At 46.4% G+C, this 20,750-nt stretch overlaps 1 protein-coding gene across 6 annotated transcripts in view; it reads right to left on the bottom strand.

Annotated features, from left to right (window-relative positions):
- The window catches only part of EEF2K (eukaryotic elongation factor 2 kinase), a 347,873-nt gene that overhangs the window by 239,536 nt on the left and 87,587 nt on the right, over positions 1-20,750 (bottom strand). For all 6 annotated transcript variants that reach the window (XM_069645609.1, XM_069645607.1, XM_069645606.1 and 3 more), the window contains 2 exons: positions 8,474-8,534; positions 4,779-4,816 (listed from right to left, as the gene is read on the bottom strand). In XM_069645609.1, coding sequence (XP_069501710.1) covers positions 4,779-4,816; positions 8,474-8,534 — 99 coding nt within the window. The remainder of the gene's footprint in view (positions 1-4,778; positions 4,817-8,473; positions 8,535-20,750) is intronic.

The following is a 20,750-nucleotide window of genomic DNA, read 5'->3' as shown; positions in this document are numbered from 1 at the left end:
GGTGCAAAGTAACAGCATAATTTACGCATACACCATGTTTCACCTTGCCAGTCGTGGCAAACACAAGTTAAACAAGTATTATAAATTATTATTATGATATTTATTGAGCACAAACTTAACTTCAAGAAGAAGCCACAGAGAGCTTTACAGAGGTATACACTAATACAGATACATAACAGAGCGCTTTTCAGTACAAACAACAGAACAGATATACAACGGGGGTAGGATATAGAGAGGGACAGAGGAGGGCTTTGTACCGGGTGGCGGGGAGGAGAGGAGCGGGTGGCATCTAGCGAGTCAGGTGGTGTGAGGGGTGATGGTGATGTGATGGCCTAGGTGTTGAGGAGAGACTCCTTGCAGAGGTGGGTCTTGAGTTCTTTTCTGAATTGTAGGAGCATGGGGGCAAGTCTGATGCCGACTGGGACGAGGTTCCATAGTCTTGCGGTGTAGGCAGAGAAGGCTTGTTTTCTAGTCCCATCCTTTATGCAACGGCGGATTTGAAGTCTGCACATGTCCTGGTTTCTGGTGGTGCGCTGTCTGCCAGAGATGCAGAGTATCTCCGCAAGGTAGCTGCATGACTTGAGGGCGACTGCCTTATAGATGATGCAGCAAGACTTGAGGTGATTCATGCGTGCATTGGGAGCCAGTGAAGGCCGATGAGGGCCGGGGTGATGTGATTGTAAATGCCAACAGTTTTGGCTTTTGTGTAGGCATGGGACAGGCACTTGCCAGGCATTGCTTTAGTGATATTAACTGCCCACTGATGGTAGGTGCAAAATGGTATGAGTAACTGAGCATCTAACAGCAGTGCCTGACAAATGATTAATACTTATACACAAGCTAAAAAGGTTGGCTTTGCCAATGCTTGTTTTTAACAGGATTTCAGTGAAGGACATGCATAGTGCTTTTAAATCGAGTGGTTGAAGGCAGACCTGGTTAAGCCATTTGTATTACACCAATTAAGTCACTAACTCCCAGAAGACTTCTTTAAAAAAAAAACACTGTCAGGCACTTTGAGTGCAATGTTTGATGGTAAGGCTTGATTAATGCAAGCTAAAAGAGTTCCCATGAAGATGTGCTTTGGCGTGGAAGGGGCAGGAACTGAGTGGGAATGGTCATAGGCATTAGCTTAGCCATGTGCAGTCAATGAGTGTGTGAATAAAAAAAAGCACCTAAAAGCTTTGTGTCCCTCCTCACATGCCATTGCTCCCTATCTGTGCCCTAATGCAATAGTTTCGGCTTAGCTGAAACTAAAATTGCTTTTGTAGATCGTTTCCTTAAGTGCTTGATGTTGTACTCCTCACTCTGGGATGTCTTTCTCGGCTTCATGACGAGTTGGGCGGCATCCCTGGCGGTACTACCGTTAGGGCTATTACCATTACTGCCAAACCCCCCGGGCGCTAATAGCGCCGGATCACGGGTTTGGCAGAACGGTAAGTCCCCATTGCCCATTCGGGAATTCCCCATTCCCCACTGGGCTCAATGCGGAATTTTCGGCTCTACTACTGCCAGCGGTATTAGCATGGCGGTAATAGCACCCAAAATTGGCAAAATTGCGGCAGATTTGTCCCCAGCTCAAAGCTGGGGGTAAATCCTGCCAAACCTGTGATTTGGCGTACCCTTAAATGCAGCAGTAATAGCGTTACCACCACATTTAAGGGTTACCGCCAAATTCGTGGTGAGGTAGTCTATGTTTCACACTGGTGGTTGTACACTTTTGGTAGATGCACAGCCTTCCATTATTCAAGCTCTCGCTGATGTGAATGAGCCATTACGGATTAAATGAAGCCTTGCCAGATTAAACAGGTAAGGACAGGTATGTGCGGTCTACAGATACAACAAAGGAAAAGCGAGATCTTTCCCTGCAAACGGGTATGGTGCAAGGAGAAGGAACCCCATGCCAAGGACTAAGAAGCGAAACAGGCAAAATCAGGAGGAATGGGGCAAAGGGGCTACCTTTTGTGTCATGAGTTATACACGTATTATTGCATCCTAGAATGGAGATCGTTTGCTCAAAAGCCAGGGAACACAAATCCGAAAGCGCTAGCCTGCTTCAGAGAAAACCGGCCCTCCCAGTTCTGCGAGAACTAGCTATGCACGTGTGCAAACAAGCTGTGCAACGCGGCATTAATGATTAGCCCTCACTGGCTAACTTCATCACACGAGGCCAGCAGACTCGCGTGGATGGCGCACAGAGTCTGTGCCACCTCAAAGGCAGGGGCAATATAAACACGGGTGTGGATTTCAGTTTCAGCAGTGCAGCACAGCTCTTGCCCCCAGTTCAGGCAGCGAGAACAACACAGAACCAAATGATCAGAAACTGGGGCATTTAATAATAGCGCAGAACATATGCCCCACTTCTGGAAATGCACAGGTCACCTAATCCACACACGGTTTGTGAATCTGGCCCGTAGTGTTATTAGCGCTCATGTGTGGACACTGAGTGAGGTGACTTCATCCTCTTCCCATGAATATGGCCTGGATACTCGGCAGAGGGGGCTCAGTTATAGTGGCTTTGGCCACAAGGCTAGGGTAACTTGTTCACCTTGGCATGATTACACACGTGCAACTGGTACAAAGAGTTACGGGAGGGATAGTGTTAGGACTGATTTTCTATACTCTGTCCCTGGTGGACGAATGCATTCACAATCGGCAGTCGAAAATTATTAATTACAGTGAAAGGGGGTGCATGCCCCTCAAACGACATACAAGTAGCGATCAAAGACGAGACTTAGACGCAAAGTCGTCAGTGGGGATCACACACCTTGTCATAACCGAGTCAATTAGTGTGTGGTTACTTCCCCAGGTCAATGCTTGGTGTTGCTCTGATGACCCTCATTAACACATCTCAATGAATGTAAACAATGTCAATTTTAATAAACACTGGTAGCAGATGCCAATGACTAATGGTCCGATTCCTTGTTTGAGGCTCTCCTCTCAGATGAGCATTCCACTCCATTTTTCGAGCTGGACTGACTTAAATCTGTTCTCATTTAAGTTGAGTTGATCTTGATTTAAGATTTTAGAGTGTGGTTATAACAGCATTATTTGGCTGGAGCAGACGTTACCCTGAAGAAGAACCCCATTGGTCGGAAATGCATTTGCCATTGGCATCTGATTGTTCTGATTTGTTATTGCATGACTGTCATGAGGCAGTATGAAAAATAGACCGTGGGCCTCAATCCGAGTTTGGAGGCCCATGGCTGCCTCCAAATTCGGGTCCGGGTCCGTGGTGTCGGAATGGGGACTTACCGGGACATTCTGACCTATGCGGACCCGGTAAATCCCCATTTCGAAAACCATTCCCCATTCCCATTTGAGCCCCCATAGGGCGCAATGGGAATGGGGAAGGAGCTAATAACGGGCCCGCAAATTATTATTATTAGCTCCATGGTCCCTTAACGGGTCCCACTAAGACAGGCTGGTAAAACCACCCGGTCCTGGTGGGACCCGCTAAGGGACCTCGTAATAGAGTGGTAGGGAGTTAACGGCACCGGGATCCTTACCGGTGCCGTTAACCCCCTACCGCCAGGGTCGGAATGACCCCCCTTGTCTAGATTTTTGTCATCATTGCTTTCCTCCATTAATGATGTCTCACTGCAATAGTCATGAAAATCTAAGTACGAAATGCACCTATACCGTTGCATTGACACAGCATGGGGACAACAGGGCTTATCATGAAATAAGGGCTTTCTACATGAGGGCCAATAGCCATAGTACATTTTTGAGTCAAGTATAAGATCATTAAAAAAGGGTGTGGGTTCCTTTGTAATATGGCCCCCACATTTCACCTCCTTGGGCACTGCTAATGGCTCCTTGTTTTGGGCCTTTAGCACCCAAGTACTTGAACTGTCTACTAAAAACGATTAAGGCCCATCCCCTAATAGATTTGTGTCTGAATGGTCTGGGGTATTCTGGATCTGCCTTGATCCTCATGCAACAAATTAAGCGGTCGAGAAGTGGAATAAGAAGGGTAAGGCTCCCAAGTCAGGAAAGCGGAAGGGAGTGGAGCTATGACCATGCACACCCCATCTCTGCTAGCCAATGCCCATAGTTCTAGAGTGGGAAACATGTCAATGATGCAAGCGACATCCTGCACTCACCGTTATCACAGCAGGCGGCAATCTCTCTCCACTCCTACTAAAGCAAAAAAACAGGGCATTCCGGCTGCATGCTCATGCGGCTCCTACATATCTTTGTAACCTATTGGCATGGTTCCATCTACTGCTGGCACCCAGTAAACAGGACAGCAAAACTCTTTCCACTCAGAATCCATAATATTGGGATTGCAGATAGCAGCTGGTCTAGCTAAGCTAGGCAGGGAATGAAGAGAATGGAGTTCCCCTGATGTGTCTGGCAACACCTCGCCAATAAAAGCAACAGGCGCCACTATGCTTTTTTTAGAGACATGAGCCATGCAGAGCCCAGAAGGGAGGTACTCTGTTACTAGCAGTGCACTGAGGACTGTACGAGAGATGAGCTATTTACGATGTTCAAGAACCACGCCTTTGAAGAACCAGAGAATATCATTCCAGAATGTCTATCTATTCAACAGCGTCCTCTCTCTGCTCTGTGTTTGTTTCCTGAACTCGCGCGCGCCTGCTGAGAGACGCAAAAGCAAACGGTAACTACTAAAAGCAGGTAGTCTGCCCATGGACATTGCACACATCCATCATTTGTCAGCCTTCCAGCCCGCCAAAGATTAACATAGGCACTTCCCTTAAACTTTAACAGCACAGCAGACAATGTTACCATGTCCAACAGCCGCAGCCACTTACGTTCGAAAGCACTCCCTCATTGCGCCACGCCCGAAAGGCTGGAAAAGAAGCAAAACACATATTGAACTGGCCTGCCACAATTCCTGATCACAAGTTACACAAACATGCTTAGTATGAGTTCAGGAGCAGACAGATGGCAGACAAATGTTACAAGGTGTTCGCAGCTTGAAACGCATTGGGGTAAATTCGGTCACACATATACCCCAGTAAATTATTCAAGCAGGCCTTCGTATGGGATAGGTGGCACAGGTCGAGTTGCAGTTTCTTTTTGCAAGGTATCCTGAGTTTTTTTCTTTAATATTTGTCTAAATCTAGGGAGACATCTTTGGACACTTCAGTAGCTAAGGCTTAAGGAGGCAGGGGACAGGTTCACAATCGAAGAGTGCCACTTAAGTTGAGATTCCAGTTCACAGCTCCTCATTCAGAAACATGGTTCACATGATGTCAGTGTCTCACAGCAAGTCCTACTTCCTTCAGTACTATTTCACTTGAAAAAGCACCACAGAGCCCTATCCCACTATAGGCATTCATACTTTATGCAAAACAATGAAAACACATGAACAGATAAATAAACCAAAAAAACCTGAAGAGGGATCTGCTAAGGACTCAAAAAGCATCAACCTAAAAAAAATGTGTCTCTGTGATTTGCGGATGATTATGTTACATTTACTCTGAGTGACAACATCTAATTGAAGAAGTAAGAGTGACCCCCGCATTCAATAGAATTATTGATTGTTTAGCAGAAGATTGTTTCTAGAATAAGTACATATTTATATTATAATGCAATACGAATAAGCTTCAATAATGCAAATATCACACAAGATATCATCAAGCGATTGTAGGTGCTACTCGCTTGGTCAGCCACGTCTTGCAGCTAGCATATCCAAACCAGTTTATAATGGACATAAAAGCACACATTTCAAATCACACTTAAATGATCAAATACAAATATTTATTTTTAGTCAGGTGATGGAATTGTCGCACTGTAATACAGTGGCTGGAAGAAGCCAGTTTGTTCATTAAATAGCATAACAAGCTGATTGTGTCATGAACCATTAGACACGTCCCTTCTGGGCCTCCTGGTCCTTGACGCGTCGGGGCTTACACTCTGTTGTACTTCCAACATGGCCGTAAGCACAGAACGCTGCTTACCAGTCTTCACGTCCGATGCAGCACATTCTATAAATTAGCCACACCCCCGCGGCCCTGCGCATCTCAACGCTACTGTTAGCTGTGGCTAGACGTGTGCTACGTAGTTCGCCTTCGCGGAACTCTGTTGTTTCCTGGTTCCCGGATCCTCCGCTTTCCCCTACTATCCTTTCTCCTTCTTATTCAGCCTTCTTTTCCGGATTCCGTGCACCCGTCTCCGAGTGCACCTTCTCCTTATCCTGGACTACCTGGAGTTTCCTATTGATCCTGGACATTTATGCTGAACGAACACTGGAAGCCCAGGACGGCCGAGCGGGCTTGTACAAGACCCGTACCGTACGGAAGAAAACTCCTCCTAAAGAGTCCATCAAGCAGCGAAAACAGGTGAGAAAGGGGGAAACCTGTGACAGATTGCAGCATGTAGCTAAAGAAATACATGTAATTCTTCCATCTTCGACTTTTCTGTGTGATCCTTCCATTAGTGTTGTCGCTCTATAGATTACTTTGGACCTCACAATTGACATCTCGAAGACTGATTTCTGCAATGGTATCTCAGATCTAAGCGGCTTGTCTTACCCTAGGTCTAAAATGGATGACAGCATTCTACCTGCACAGAAGACACTATTTTATTGGCCCTCTTGCTTGGAATGTGACCTTGGAAAATACAGTAAAAACTTAAAACCGGAGCTCTTCTGCGATTTGCTCACATCATGCTCTATATTAACCTCATCAGGTGACTGGCTCTTTTAGCCCTGCCATATTTTCATTCTGCCCTCCCCCGATAGTGCCTCTTGAGTTAAGAGCTCTGAAGTCACCAGCAGGCAGTGTGAACATTAAATAACTAGTTTAGATATTCTCTATTTACATATCTAGGTGACCAATTAGAAATAACAGATGTTTTCCAAATGATTTCGCAGACTGCAAAAATTCCACTTTGGTGTTTCTCTTTTAAACTGAAAAATATCCTCAATCGCTTCTGCTTTTAAGCACGGAGACTAATAGACAAGATCAAAATGTTGAGACCATTCATTGAGGTGAGCACATACCGAAGGATCTGCAGGTTACAGGCCCCAAAATGGAAAGTCTATTTCTGCCTCAGTGTTCTGGGATTGCTAAAATAAGTGCCATTGAGCCGGGCAGTCATAGAGAGAATTAAAGTACCACCTATTTTACAGTCTCAATGAGTTTTAGGACACTTATTATTCAAGCTGTGGTATCTTCTACATAAATGAGTATTATTCTTAGTAATAAATGTAGCTAAAATGCACAGTTTTGAAAACTGAACAGTGCAGATATAAATACCATTGTTTCAGCATTTTCCGGGTGAGATTTTCGTCCCAATAAACAATAGGTAGCCAATTACTGGAATACACTCCAGTGGCTTCCATCTGCTGGAAATACCACTTCTGTTTTGTCCAGCTAGCCTGGCCACTATTGTGTACAATATAAGCACTTGCAAGCCAGCATGTACCCATAACCGACTAGTGATTCCTCCACAGAGAGATGAGTGTCAGGTCAGGAAGGTCTTCGTTGTAGGAGAAATGCAAGACACTCACACTGTTATGGATTATGTGTTGGCCACTGTCAAATAGCTTATGCAATGTCCTACTGATGTCTTTAGTAGATAGGTACATGTAGTCCTCTATTCAGGTCTTAGTTACAGACATTTTGCGTACATGTAATAGAGAAGAAGAACTACCGCTCCCCGCCACCCAGGTATCTCTTCCAACTGACACTGTCGGAACACAGTGGTAGGAACCTTCCATGGTATGCATACATTCAAACACTCACTCTGACATCTCATACACTGAAAACCAATACATCAGGGAGATGGGGAAAGGGCAAGATACCACACACCTCCCTTTCTACCAAACACATTCACAATGCACACAACATCGGAGGGGGTCGGGGGGCAAGATACCACAATGTCCCACTGCCAAAGCAGATGTCCCTTCAGCTGAACCCATACACACCAGTGTAAATGGGAGTGAAATGGTGGATCAGCTAAAGCAAAGCCATGATTAACAAGAAACCGGAATTTTTTAAAGACTTGCCTCTACTTTTTTTCCCGCCACAATACCACCCTGCCCCGTTAATAGTCACTGCAAAGCCCTTGCTTTGTTCTTGACTGATCCATTTCCACATCTAACATGAATGCCCGGGGTGTTGTTGGTCTAGAGGTGGACCATAGGCACACTGCCCCATGCAGTGGCAGTCTCACCGCATTTCGTACTCATCAACCCAAGGAGTTTACCTCGCGTCGAGATTCGAATTACAGTCTATCTTAAGGGAGAAATAAACTCCCAGTACAGAATTGCCTTTCTTCCCCTGTGTTAGTTTTTGAGAGTCACATATATGGTACAGCTGCAATCACCTATCTGCCCCGCCCCCACCAGTGTAACCATAACATGTAATCCACTCTGTAATGTTACTTACCACCTCCTTAGTGTGCTTGCTTTCTAGGTTCCTCTTTAGAAGTACAAAGAAGCATTATGCCCATAGCCTAAAATAGCTCTCAAAACGTTTCTAACAGTTCTCACACTTACCTGAGCTGCCATCTTAATATGAACTTGGTCTTCGACCCACTGCCCGGTGACAGCATTGTACCTACAATACACAAAGGGGTGCTACGTCATTTCACAGTCAGACAAACTGGACACGTTATACTCTCACACAAAAAATGAGAGCGAGCAGCCAAAGAAACAGTGGGACACTTTTAACGGAACAAAGTTTGAATGTTGACAATCTTCTTCAAAGCATCCAATATTTTTGTATCCCAATAAACAACTGTAGCCTCATAGGCATAAACATTCAAACTGCCCAAACAATGAAACTTCAAATTAGCTGCAGGCCTTAAATACCTACCCCCCTCCCAAATTATCTGTGGGCCTTACACATCTACTCCTCTCCCAAACCGCCAAATCATACTCCTGCCAAAGTCTGGCCTATACATGTTTTTCACGATTTTCAAATCAAAATGGTCTTATGACTGTTTACCCGCAACTTTGTTTCCCCATTCCTTCAACTCATAAGGACTTGTAAGGATTATGGTGAATTATTAATTGCTATGAAAAAGCAGAAAGTAAGAGGGCAGAAAAAATGGTGGTCTGCGAATGCAAGTGTTTTTATTTTGCGAGTTCTGTCACTCTAGCAGCAAACACGCAGTGATATCTGAATATGGCCAACAGCAAAAGTGATTACAGGTCCTTTTGTATCATAATACAAAAATGACATCACTGCTCTTATTAGGTTACAAGCTCATTCATGATGTCAGAGCGCCTGCTGCCAGGGTCAGAACACTGCGTCAAAGGCAGCACTTGCAGCACAATTCCAAATTTCTTTTGAACGCGTTGGGCCTGATTCCCCAAGCATTTTTCAACTAGACACACCCATTGAAAAACGTTGTGAATCAGGCACATTGTGTTTGTCAAGTTACAGTCACTATGTCATAAACAGGGAGACATTTACGGTAGTATTTTTTGAATGTTGCCACTTTTCAATTTCACTTTTTGGTAAAAGGCTGTCGCCTGCTCAACTAAAGCAACTCCCTAGGAAGTGAGAGGTAAAAGATTCAAACAATAGGGAACGAAAAGGCAAAGCCCAGCTGAAAGATGCCACCTGCCAGTCTCCAGAGCAGCGATGTCAGAGAGAGACTCCCTGGCAGTGAGGAATATGGGAACTGAAAGTTTCACATTAAACATGCTATTTGTTTCTCTATTTCTACTAGATGTACAGTAAGCGGAACAAGGACGTGAAGGGAATAGTTTCTTACCTGTAACTCCATTTCTCCAGCATTGGTATCTTTCATGGATTCACATGCTTAGAATATTCCCCGTCGTCAGACTGGGACCCCTCGGTACACATATATAGCCTTTTCCTATAGGAAAACGTCTGACACTTTTGTGTCCTATCTACGTCCTTTTGGGGCCCGCCTACGCATGCTCCGTAGGACGTCGCGGTATAAGAGCCCTGCCGCCGCGGCTCCCTTCAGATTTCGGCCCCTCCAAAGTAGGAAGGGTCAAACCTATCAAGCTTATACATTGCATTCCGGGGAGGCTGGCGGGCGCATGTGAATCCATGAAAGATACCAATGCTGGAGAAATGGAGTTACAGGTAAGAAACTATTCCCTTCTCCAGCATTGGATCTTTCATGGATTCACATGCTTAGAATAGATTGTATAGCAGTAAACCTGAAGACTACGGTGAGAATGCAATGAAATATACACTCACAACAATACACAATGCATAGGTACACAAAAAATAAGTTTACCCATATATCTGTACCTCCATAAAGCATATGGTCACCAACAGGTAGAAAAAACTCTCCACAGTGTAGAGCTTACCTTATTGAAACAGATGGCGCAGGACTGCTCTTCCCATCTGCACCTCATCCGCATGCTGCCTCGCAAGGCAGTAGTGGCGGGTAAACGTGTGGGGCACCGACCATGCTGCAGCCTGGCATATGTCCGTTAGCGGAATTCCTGCCCATAATGCTGCTGAAGAGGACGTTGATCTTGTAGAATGGGCTCTAGGATGCCCTTGCAGCGGCCTTCCGGCCTTGTAGTGGCAAAACGCAATCGTCGACGAGACCCATCGAGCCAATCCTTGCTTAGAGATTGCATTTCCTCTCGTCGACGGACCATACGCGATGAACAGTTGTCAAGTAGACCTGAGTTCTTGTGTACGATGTAGGTAAAATTTTAGGGCCCTCTTAACGTCCAAGGTATGAAGAGCTTTTTCCGCTGCTGATGGTGGAGTCGCGAAGAAAGTAGGGAGGACAATGGACGAGTGTTTGTGATACACTGTAGGAACTTTCGGAACGAAAGTAGGATTAGTTGCCAGAACCACCTTGTCTTTAAAGAATCTTAGGTATGGAGGGTCTACGACCAATGCTTGCAGTTCCGAGATTCTCTTAGCTGACGTGATAGCAATTAAGAATGCCAACTTCCACGATATGAATTTCATGTCGGACGTGGCCATAGGCTCAAAGGGTGGTTTCATTAAGCCTGCCAACACTACGTTGAGACTCCATGTTGGTGGAAAACGTTTTACTGGGGGAAAAGTTCGAAATAAACCCCTCATGAAGTGTTTCACTAGTCTGTCGCTGAATAGAGGAGACGACTGTCTCTTCCTCGTGAACCTAGAGATGGCCGCCAGGTGCACCTTTATCGATGTGAAAGATAAACCCCCCTCTGCCAAGTGAAGCAGATAAGGCAGAACTTGCTCCGGAGTCACCTTTAACGGGTGTAGACCTTGTTGTCCTCGACACCACTCACAGAACCTTCGCCACTTATAGGTGTAAGATTTGTTGGTAGAAGGGGCCCGAGCCGCTTGCAGAATTTTCGGGCAATCCTCCGAAACGTCTAAGGTACCAAATTCCGAAAAGTCAGGAGCCAGGCTGTGAGGTTGAGACTGTCCGGGTCGTGATGCCACACCGTACCTTTGTCCCGCGACAGTAGGTTCGGGACTCTCGGAAACGCTATTGGTTGTTCCAGCGACAGGTGAAGCAGGTCGGAAAACCACGGTTGCCTCGGCCAATACGGTGCCACTAGAATTACCCGGCAACTGTACCTGCGTATCTACTGCACCGTCCTCCGTATGAGGGGGAACGGAGGAAAAGCATAAAGGAACTTGTCCGTCAATGGGAAGGAGAACGCCTCCCCCATGGAACCCTCCTGAGGCCATCTGCCTGCGGATTGCTCGCATTTCTTGTTTTCCTTCGTTGCGAAGACGTCCAGTGGGGGGGTGACCCCATTTCTCGAAAACCTTCGTCAGCTGAACTGTGCCCATTTCCCATTCGTGTATCTGGGCCATCCTTCTGCTGAGGGAATCCGCTTGCGAGTTCCTCCCTCCCGGGAGATGGTGAGCCACGATGGAAATCTCGTGCTTTAATGCCCAATTCCATACTTTCTGGGCCTCCATGGAAAGGGTCCTGGATCGCGTCCCCCCTTGTTTTCTCAAATAAAACATGGCCGTCGTATTGTCCGTCAGCACTCGTACTCTCAATCCCTTGATGTGTGGTAGGAACGCCTTCGAGGCCCATCGCACTGCTCTGAGCTCTAACACGTTGATGTGTAGGAGTGACTCCGTTTGAGACCAACGACCTTGCGTTTGAAGATTGCCTATGTGAGCTCCCCAGCCAGTTAGAGACGCATCCGTGACTATGGTTAGCTGGAACTCCGGTTCCTGTAGGGGTACACCGTTGTTCAGGTTGTGGAAACTCTGCCACCACTGAAGAGTCCAAAGCAGTTTGTCGTTGTTGATGATTATCTTGTCTGACCACGATCCTTGGGCCTGTGTCCACCGGTCCGCGAGGAACTCCTGAACTGGCCTCATGAATAGGCGACAGTTTGCCACCAGATGGATGCAGGGTGCCATGGCCCCTAGGACCGAAACGTATTTTCTCACTGAGAGCTTGGTGTTTCGCCGTAGTCGACTCGCCAGTTGATTGAATTTTGAGATTCTATCGAGGGAAGGCTTCACTAGCCCCGACTGGGTTTCGAACTGCGCCCCCAGGAATACCAACGTTCTCAATGGCATCAGCGAGGATTTTTTGAAGTTTATGGCAAATCCCAGCTGTTGTAGAAGCTGCATGGTGGCTCGCAAACTTGTGTTGGTCGACGCTGGGGAGGATCCCCTTACCAGCCAGTCGTCGAGATATGGGTATACATGGTGGCCTTGCCTCCTTAGCCAGGCCGCTATTGGGGCCAGGCATTTCGTGAACGTTCTGGGGGAGGTTTTGAGCCCAAAGGGAAGAACCGTGAACTGGTAGTGAGTCCGCCCTATCACAAACCTCAGGAACTTCCTGTGTTTCCGACACATTGGAATATGGAAGTACGCGTCCTGCAAATCCAGGGGCGCCAGAAAATCCCCTTCTTGAACGGCTCGGATCACTTCATGGAGCTTGAGCATTTTGAATTTTAGGCTCTTTAAGGACTTGTTGAGATCGCGTAAGTCTAGAATGGGACGCCATTTTCCGTTTGGCTTTTTCACGACGAAGTATCTTGAGTAAACCCCTTGACCTTTCTGTGATGCTGGAACTTATTCTATCACACCTTTTGCTAACATGAGTGTTACCTCTTGTTGCAGTACCCTCAGATGGGAATGAGTGACGAACGCAGGTGGAATGTGCGGAGGGCTGCGCTTGAATTGTAGAGAATGCCCATTCCTTATTGTGTCCAGCACCCATTGATCTGTCGTTATTCGTTCCCATTCGTCGACGTAGGCTGATACTCTTCCCCCCAGAACGTTGTGTTGCTCGTCATTGCTGATCTTTATTTTGCTTCTCTCTCGACGACGACGGATAGGATGGTCTCTTCCTAGAGGCCTGGAAGTTCCGGCGTTGGTTTGCTGTTTGGGAAGCACGCCTGTACCCCTGGGAGGGGTACGCCGACCTACCGAAGGATCTGTCTCCTGACGCAGAGAATCTGGAATTACCTGAAGCCCCTCTAAAGGGACGAAAAGACTTGTAGCTTTGGCCACTCTGGAGGGCACCCAATGAACGTGCCGTGTCCGAGTCCTCTTTCATTCCCTTTAGAGCCTCATCTACTTTCTCTCCGAATAGAAGGTCTCCCTCAAAGGGCATATCTAATACTTTGTATTGTACCTCCGGCCTGAAGTAGGTACACTTAAGCCATGACTGTCCACGTAACACGACCCCATTATTGACTTGCTTGAAGCCCGATTCAGCGAGGTCAACCGCAATGTTTATTGCATGATTGGAGGCTTCCTCACCCTCTCGGACAAGTAACATCGCCGCCTTCCTATGCTCTTTCGGAAGATGATCCAGCAACGGAGCCAGCCTGTGCCACATTTCTCTGTCGTATCTGGCTACAATAGCCAGAGAGTTTGCGGCCTTTTCTGTAGTTGCTCCCACGGATAGCACTCTTTTGCCGAAGGCATCCTGACGTCTTGCCTCGTTTTCAGGCAGAGTCGTGCACTTGTGCTGGGCCTTCGTTTTCCTCGCCGCTGCCGCCGACACCACCGATTCAGGCGTTGGTTGGGAGGATAAGCACTTGGGGGTAGACTCTGGAGCCTTCAATTTTTTCTCAAGGCAACCTTTTACCGCCGGTTCCGAAAAGGGGTGACGCATTGTCTGCAAACCCTCCTTCCACACGTGATCTAGTATGGGTATTGAAAACACGGACCTCCTTCTCTTACCCATGTGGTCGAACAGAAAACAGTCCTTTTTCTGTTCTTCCTGGGACAAACCAAATTCCTTACATGCCTTCTCCATCATAGAATGGAATGATGCAATATCATCCGGGGGGGACGGGTGAGCCGGGCTGCTTGGGGTTTCTAACTCCACCTCTGACTCCCAGGCTGGATCCCTGGAGGGGGATGATGAGATATCCGACATGGCTCCTCTGTCAGACTCCGAATCTGGCAGCTCACCTTCCTCTTGGGGTGCCTGTGGTGCTGAGACTGGCGTGCGTAAGTGGGTCGGTGGACGGGACGGGCCCGGCTCGTCGACGGGTGACTGTGCAGGTTTACCTGAGGTAGTCTCTGGTCCAACGACTGTACTAAAGACTGAAGTGTGGACAGAATCTCCAACGACAAAACAGATTGAGGATTGAGAAGAGGGGCAGACACCGGAATAACGGATCCCCTCGTCGACAACTTGTCAACCACTCGTAGCCCGAGGTCTGCCGGGCCAGCTATTCTCCCGCTCTCGTCTTCTCCCGAGGACAGCGACACTGCCTGTTCCTGCAGTAAAGTATCCGGAGGGACCGGATCGAAAACTTCAGGCCTCCAGGCTTCCTGTAGAACCTCCGTCGACGAGGCCACCGTCGCAGTCGTTGTCGGTGGGACGGTAGATACCACATACGTCAGTGGTAGGGAGGAGGCCGACGACTGGACCGCTGTCGACGACGGTGGCTTAGCAGGTGGTTTAGGCAGTCCCGCCTTTTCTGCACTTGGCCTGCTTTTACTCGACTCTAGACTTGTGGTCGATCTATGGTGATCACCCGAGGAGGATTTCGGCCTTTCCTTGTCATGCTTTTTTGACGAAGATGACGATTTTCTCGACGAAGATTCTCTAGCTGAATGACTCTGAGATGACTCTTTCTCCGCCGGTCGAGATTTCTTCGCCGGTGGTTCCGACGATACAGCGTGGTGTGATGTTTTCGCCGATTGTGTGGAGCCTACCTCCGAAGGGGGGTATGCCCCCGCTCCATCATTCAACCATACCACCAGCCGTCGATTTCGGTCTTTGAGGGTCCTTTGAGAAAACCCTTTGCATATGTCACAATTATCAGCCGAATGATGAGGGTGGAGACAGTATATACAATCACGGACAGAACAGCGCCTTTCCCGACATGAAGGAAAATTCACCTAACTCCAACTCCAAGTACACAACCTTGTACAAGATAGTAAGACGACGCGAGGAGATCCCACTACTTTGGAGACGGCTGAAATCTGAAGGGAGCCGCGGGGGCGGGGCTCATATGCCGCGACGTCCTACGGAGCATGTGTAGGCGGGCCCCAAAAGGACGTAGATAGGACACAAAAGTGTCAGAAGTTTTCCTATAGGAAAAGGCTATATATGTGTACCGAGGGGTCCCAGTCTGACGACGGGGAATATTCTAAGCATGTGAATCCATGAAAGATCCAATGCTGGAGAACCTTGCTGCTGTCACCCAAGTTTTCGATTTTGGAAGGCATGTGTAGATCATCACCAATGCCAAAAGATGGTCTTTCCCAATAGAAAATGTGTGTATATATGACTAGGGGTGTACCGAAATTAGGCTTCGAGTAAGTATTCAACCAAATTTCGGTTGAAAATGAGATATTCGGCTTCAGCCGAATACTTAATTATCACTCAAAGCCGAATAGTTTCCCCTACAAAATACATTTAGTACTGCTTTGGCTGCTTGCCGAGAATCATCCAGGCATGACATGTTTATCTTTTAAAAGGATTGTTAAACAAATGCTGCTGTCACTTTTTTTGATTGAATACAGGCAGAGTTGGGCGCGATAGTGCAAAGTCCCTGCCCTTCTTGTGCTGGACAGACAGACGTACATCTGGTGGTTTGCTGGAGAAGGGTAAGCTGAAGCACAACTCTCAATATTTTGAATGCATCTAATCTGCCCTTTATTTTGAACTTGAAAATCATTGAGCAGGAACAATAGTTAATGAAGCCGCTATTAGGAATTGGTATTTTCTTTAGGCGCTTATTGATTTGCTGATGACCTGTGTGAGAAATCTTAAAGGTTACAATCCCACCAATTCCAAATCCAAATAATATCATTAAGTGGATAAATATAGCTGTTTGCAGAGATCCCAGTAACTTCCAAACCCTGAGTAAAATAGCATAACAGGTAGTGTAACTGCAGCAAAGAACTGTATTCAGCCTGCAGGCCAAGGTTATAAAGCAAGTAAAATGGCTCAGTGGAAAGTGTGCCTGCAGCAGAGATGTGCTTGTAATATTGACACATACAAAAATGAGTCATAGGCACCCCTCTGAGAGAACGAACACAGCCCATTGACTTGTTCTTTGGGAAGTTACCCACTCGAGAGTCCGTAGCCACACTTTAGCTCACTGCACCTTTCACAGATGGGAAATATCCATCTCCATATAGTCTTTGTCCCTCCCACATGGGCAGTCCAGCACGGAAATGCTATGGCAGTTCTCTTCTGAACAAGAGTACCAACAGCAACCACAGACACGTGTTTCAGCCTTGTTGGGCCTCATCAGTTAGGTGGAGATGTGCCTCTCTGAGTACAGTGAGCAAGGGGTCCACGTCTGGATGACCCTGGGAAACTTCGGGTGACTAGACCTAAGGCCCTTGAAACAATCAAAAATTAGTCATAGGCGCCCCTCTGCGAGAACGAACATGGCCCATTGACCTGTTCTTAGTGAAGGTACCCACTCGGGAGTCCGCAGCCACACTTTAGCTCACTGTACCTTTCACAGATGGGAAATATCCATTTGCATATCTGTCTTTATCCCACCCACATTGGCAGCATAGCTTCAAGAGTGACAGATACGCCATCCGTGTTGCTACATATGTGGAACTATGGATTACTGGTAATCAAATACCCCCAATTGCATGAAATCAGGTCATTGCAAATTGCTGCCGAACTCCGTGCCCATATCGAACTGCTGCCTCCTGCATTTACCACTCACAAAACTCCTCTGTAACTGGCAATATTCTGTTGACATACATTTAGGGGTACGTAAAAAAGATGCAGTGCAGTGTCATTAATTAGCAGTCCTCACACTTTAGTGTTCCTACACAGCACTTGTGGCAGCACTGGTTCCAGTCTTTCATTTATTATATGTGTACTCGTCCGCAGCTTGCACTGTGGTCAGAATGATGTGGAGTTTACTGTATGGCGTTAGTTTACATCTCTCAAGTTTGAAACCTCTTTGCAAGATAGAACATTTGGTGCGGCAAACTGGGGTCGGAGGGCAGGAACAGCTGCATGCACCAGTACGCAGGGCTATTCTAGGCCTTGTAAAGGTCTGCGGGAGAGAGTTACAGGCGTGGAGAAAGGCAGGATCTATACACACACACACACACGTTCTACCAAATGATTTTTATATTCCTAGCAGGGCTTCCTAGAATATCTGGACAGATGCAACATATTCAACCATATTCAACCATACCATAACATCTTCTGGCCATCCAACTCTTTCTAAGTAGAACCATATGTCCCAATTGCCTGGGCAACTGCTTTGTAGTTGGGCAAACCCTTCTTTGGTGGGGGGGGGGGGCAAGTCTTACTTGTAGGTGGACCAGTCTTTCACTATGGGGAATACTCCTCTTTATTTCCGGTGGTGGGGCCAGTGCCATTTTACCAAGTACAGTGGTCGTTCTTGAAAGGGCTGTTCAATGAACGATGTCACACTAGGTTTCAAAACCCAAGGAAGCATCAAAAAATGGAAACTACCTGGAATTCTTAGGGTCAGACTGAGAAGAGGGGCAAGGGGGCAACTACCCCCAGGCTGGCTGGGCTGTTGCCCCCTGGACCAGAGCTGCAAAATGCAAAGAAAACATATTAAAAAAGAAAATCCTTCAGAATCCATCTTGCCTCAAAGGACACAAGTACTGCAAGGCCTGCCTTTCTTCTGTGTAGATGGGGCGAGGCACTCATACTCATTTCAGCCTTGTTGTGGATGTGTTTTGGTGGCTCCTACACATGAGCCAGTTCAGTGAGTAAGTGTCCATATCCTATTAGGGTTTGTCCCCAGTTTCATTCTCCAAGGACGTTTTCCCTATGCTCTTGTGAATGTCTTGATCGCTAGTGAGTTCAATACAAAAAATGTTTATAGAGTACCCATGGATGTTACTATATCGTGGTTATAGAAATTGATGTTTCATTGTTTATGGTACTTACGTTTAGGGACAGTTGCAGAACGCACACAGAAAGAGGTAACATTCAGTATTAATTATTAGCAGGCTACAAACTAAGCGAGTCGTTCAGATATGGGTGAATATTTAAAAAATTCAATACCGTTGGAGAAAGTTGCTACCTCCATCGGTGGCCTTTCAGAAAATTAAACCTCTTCAAAGTTTACCACCAGCGAAGGTGGTATTTCTAGAATAGCTCCAGAGCTATTTCAGAAATACCACTTCAAGTAGTGGTAATCTACGTAGGTTGATTTAACATGTCTTTCAGTCATGTTCACCATGAATGTGAAGGGATGATAAATGGAATATGTGCATTAGTGGCTCCTAACCCCTACTTGTACATTTGTAGGCACAACAGGGGCAAGTCTGATCTTTTTATGGATTGCATGGGTAAGGTGGTGAGAGGGGGCAATCAGAGATGCCCGCTTTTATTTCCTTGACATAGCCCTTCGGAAAAACATTGTTTACTCTATTGAAGGGGATCCCCAACACCTCCCTTCTGCACATTAAAACAAGTTTTAAAACATTTGGGGGCAATTTGTATTTTTTAATTCCACCTCCTAAGGTGGAGGTAAAGGTAAAAATAGGTGTTTTTTTGCAGAAACTCTGCCTAAAGTACCACTGCCAGTATTCCCATGGAATACCGCTGATGGTATGTGATCAAAACCCTAAATTGGGTGGATGGTTAAATTGGCAGTACTTGCCAAATACTTCCAATTCTACTGTTACCAACCAACTCTGACTGACTCCTTAATTCTTTGATCATTTTTCATTGTCTTGTCCAGAACATTCTTATGTGACCAACAAAAGACAACACATGCAAATTAACAACAGAATCAAATATATAGATACAAATCACATGAGCCACAGATAAACCCTTCCACCTATACTTTTACACAGTCACAAATACACTCAACCACATCACCCCAGTCACAGAAACTGTAACACACACACACACACACACACCACCGCCTTACTTGAAACCACAGATAAATATGGTATGTGGCTCATGCTCCCTCTCCATCAACAGATGCCAGGCGGATTCCCCTTGCAGTTCCCTCTGCTTCCATGAATTGAAATATGCGGCCCACTTTCCAAGAAAGTGCAACTCGGGAGCACAATAAAAGCCAGGTCCCCTCGGCGACTTTCACTCTGCATTCTCCAACTGCAGACCCCATAGCCTCAATTGCCAGCAGGCCCGCAACTACAGCTTCTTGTCGAGTCTTGCAGAGGCTGAATGGCAAATAATGGTGTTCTACTGTCTACAGGTGAGCCAGGACAACAGAATAGGATAAGGAGCAAGTCATGGGCTTGGTGTGATGGGCACTTAAAGGGGGTGATTGGCAAATAATTGGAGCCTGAGCCATGAGGGCAAGGGAAGGAGGTGCAAGCAAGATAAGGGAAGGAGGTTGAGATAATAAAGGATGGAGCAAAAGGGACAGCGAGGTCTAAAAGGTAATTTTAAGGAACAGGGGGGCATCGAAAATGTGGTGCAAGAGAAGGACACTATGTGGCGGTGGGTAAGGAAACTAGGGTAAATTAGACAGAGGTACATATCTGGAAAGGTCAGCAGGTTGATAGACTATTGCTGAGATCTGTGTCTGACTTGCATTGCACAGCACACAATTATGGGACTGGCTCAACCTCTTTCCTTTTCCGGACAAAGTGATGTATACTTACCATATGAACATATGTTTCAATGAAGACTTGTATAATACTTTTCAGGTTGCCTTATCCTGTGGCCTGTTGCTTTTAAAGTACACACAATTTTACAGACTATAATTACAATTCTAAACATTTGTATAATGTGTACTGCTGGAGAGGCAGGATGCCAAGTGAAGGTTTTATGTTGTGGGGGGTGGGTAGACGGGGTTCCAGGTTTTGTGTTGTGCTTTGGGGGCAGGAAACTAGGTATGGATATTTTGCCATGTCAGCTCATGTTTGGCTGTGAGAGTGAAACCAGCCCCCTGGTTCAGCAATGGCTCGAATCTACCAATGAATTCTCTAGATTAGACACCTATATACATTGGTCTAAAACTAAATATGCAATCTGATTGGATGGGAAGCGATGTAGCCTGCTGTTCAATGCCAAACTGAAACATGAGCCCCACTTCCAGCGTTCCCATTTCACCAAATGTTTTATCGCGGTGAATTCCTTTCACCATGTTTGGTGTGTGGAAGAGTTTCATGGGGTCTAAGAAAGAACAATCATAATTGAAAGACCTGTTGCATAAAAGAAAGATAGTGTCAATAATGTCTCCTATATATACGGGGCAGGGGGAGAGGTTGGTGTTGAATGTACTTGTCCTGGAAGTGGGGGCGCTGTATTGTGGGTTTGGGCCACTACACTATGGGCCAGGAAATGTTTAGTAGCACACGTTTAGGAAGAAGGATCAGTCCTTTAGTGGAGTGGGTCTTTTAAGAGGGAGAGTCCATCTTTGGGTTTTAGTACTTTGGAATGGAATG

The sequence above is a fragment of the Ambystoma mexicanum genome, chromosome 2p (genome assembly GCF_040938575.1).
Source record: "Ambystoma mexicanum isolate Mex_15411 chromosome 2p, UKY_AmexF1_1, whole genome shotgun sequence".
NCBI classification, from domain to species: Eukaryota; Metazoa; Chordata; class Amphibia; order Caudata; family Ambystomatidae; genus Ambystoma; species Ambystoma mexicanum.
Note: the sequence above shows the minus strand (reverse complement) of the source record. Positions and strands in the feature narration are given on the sequence as shown.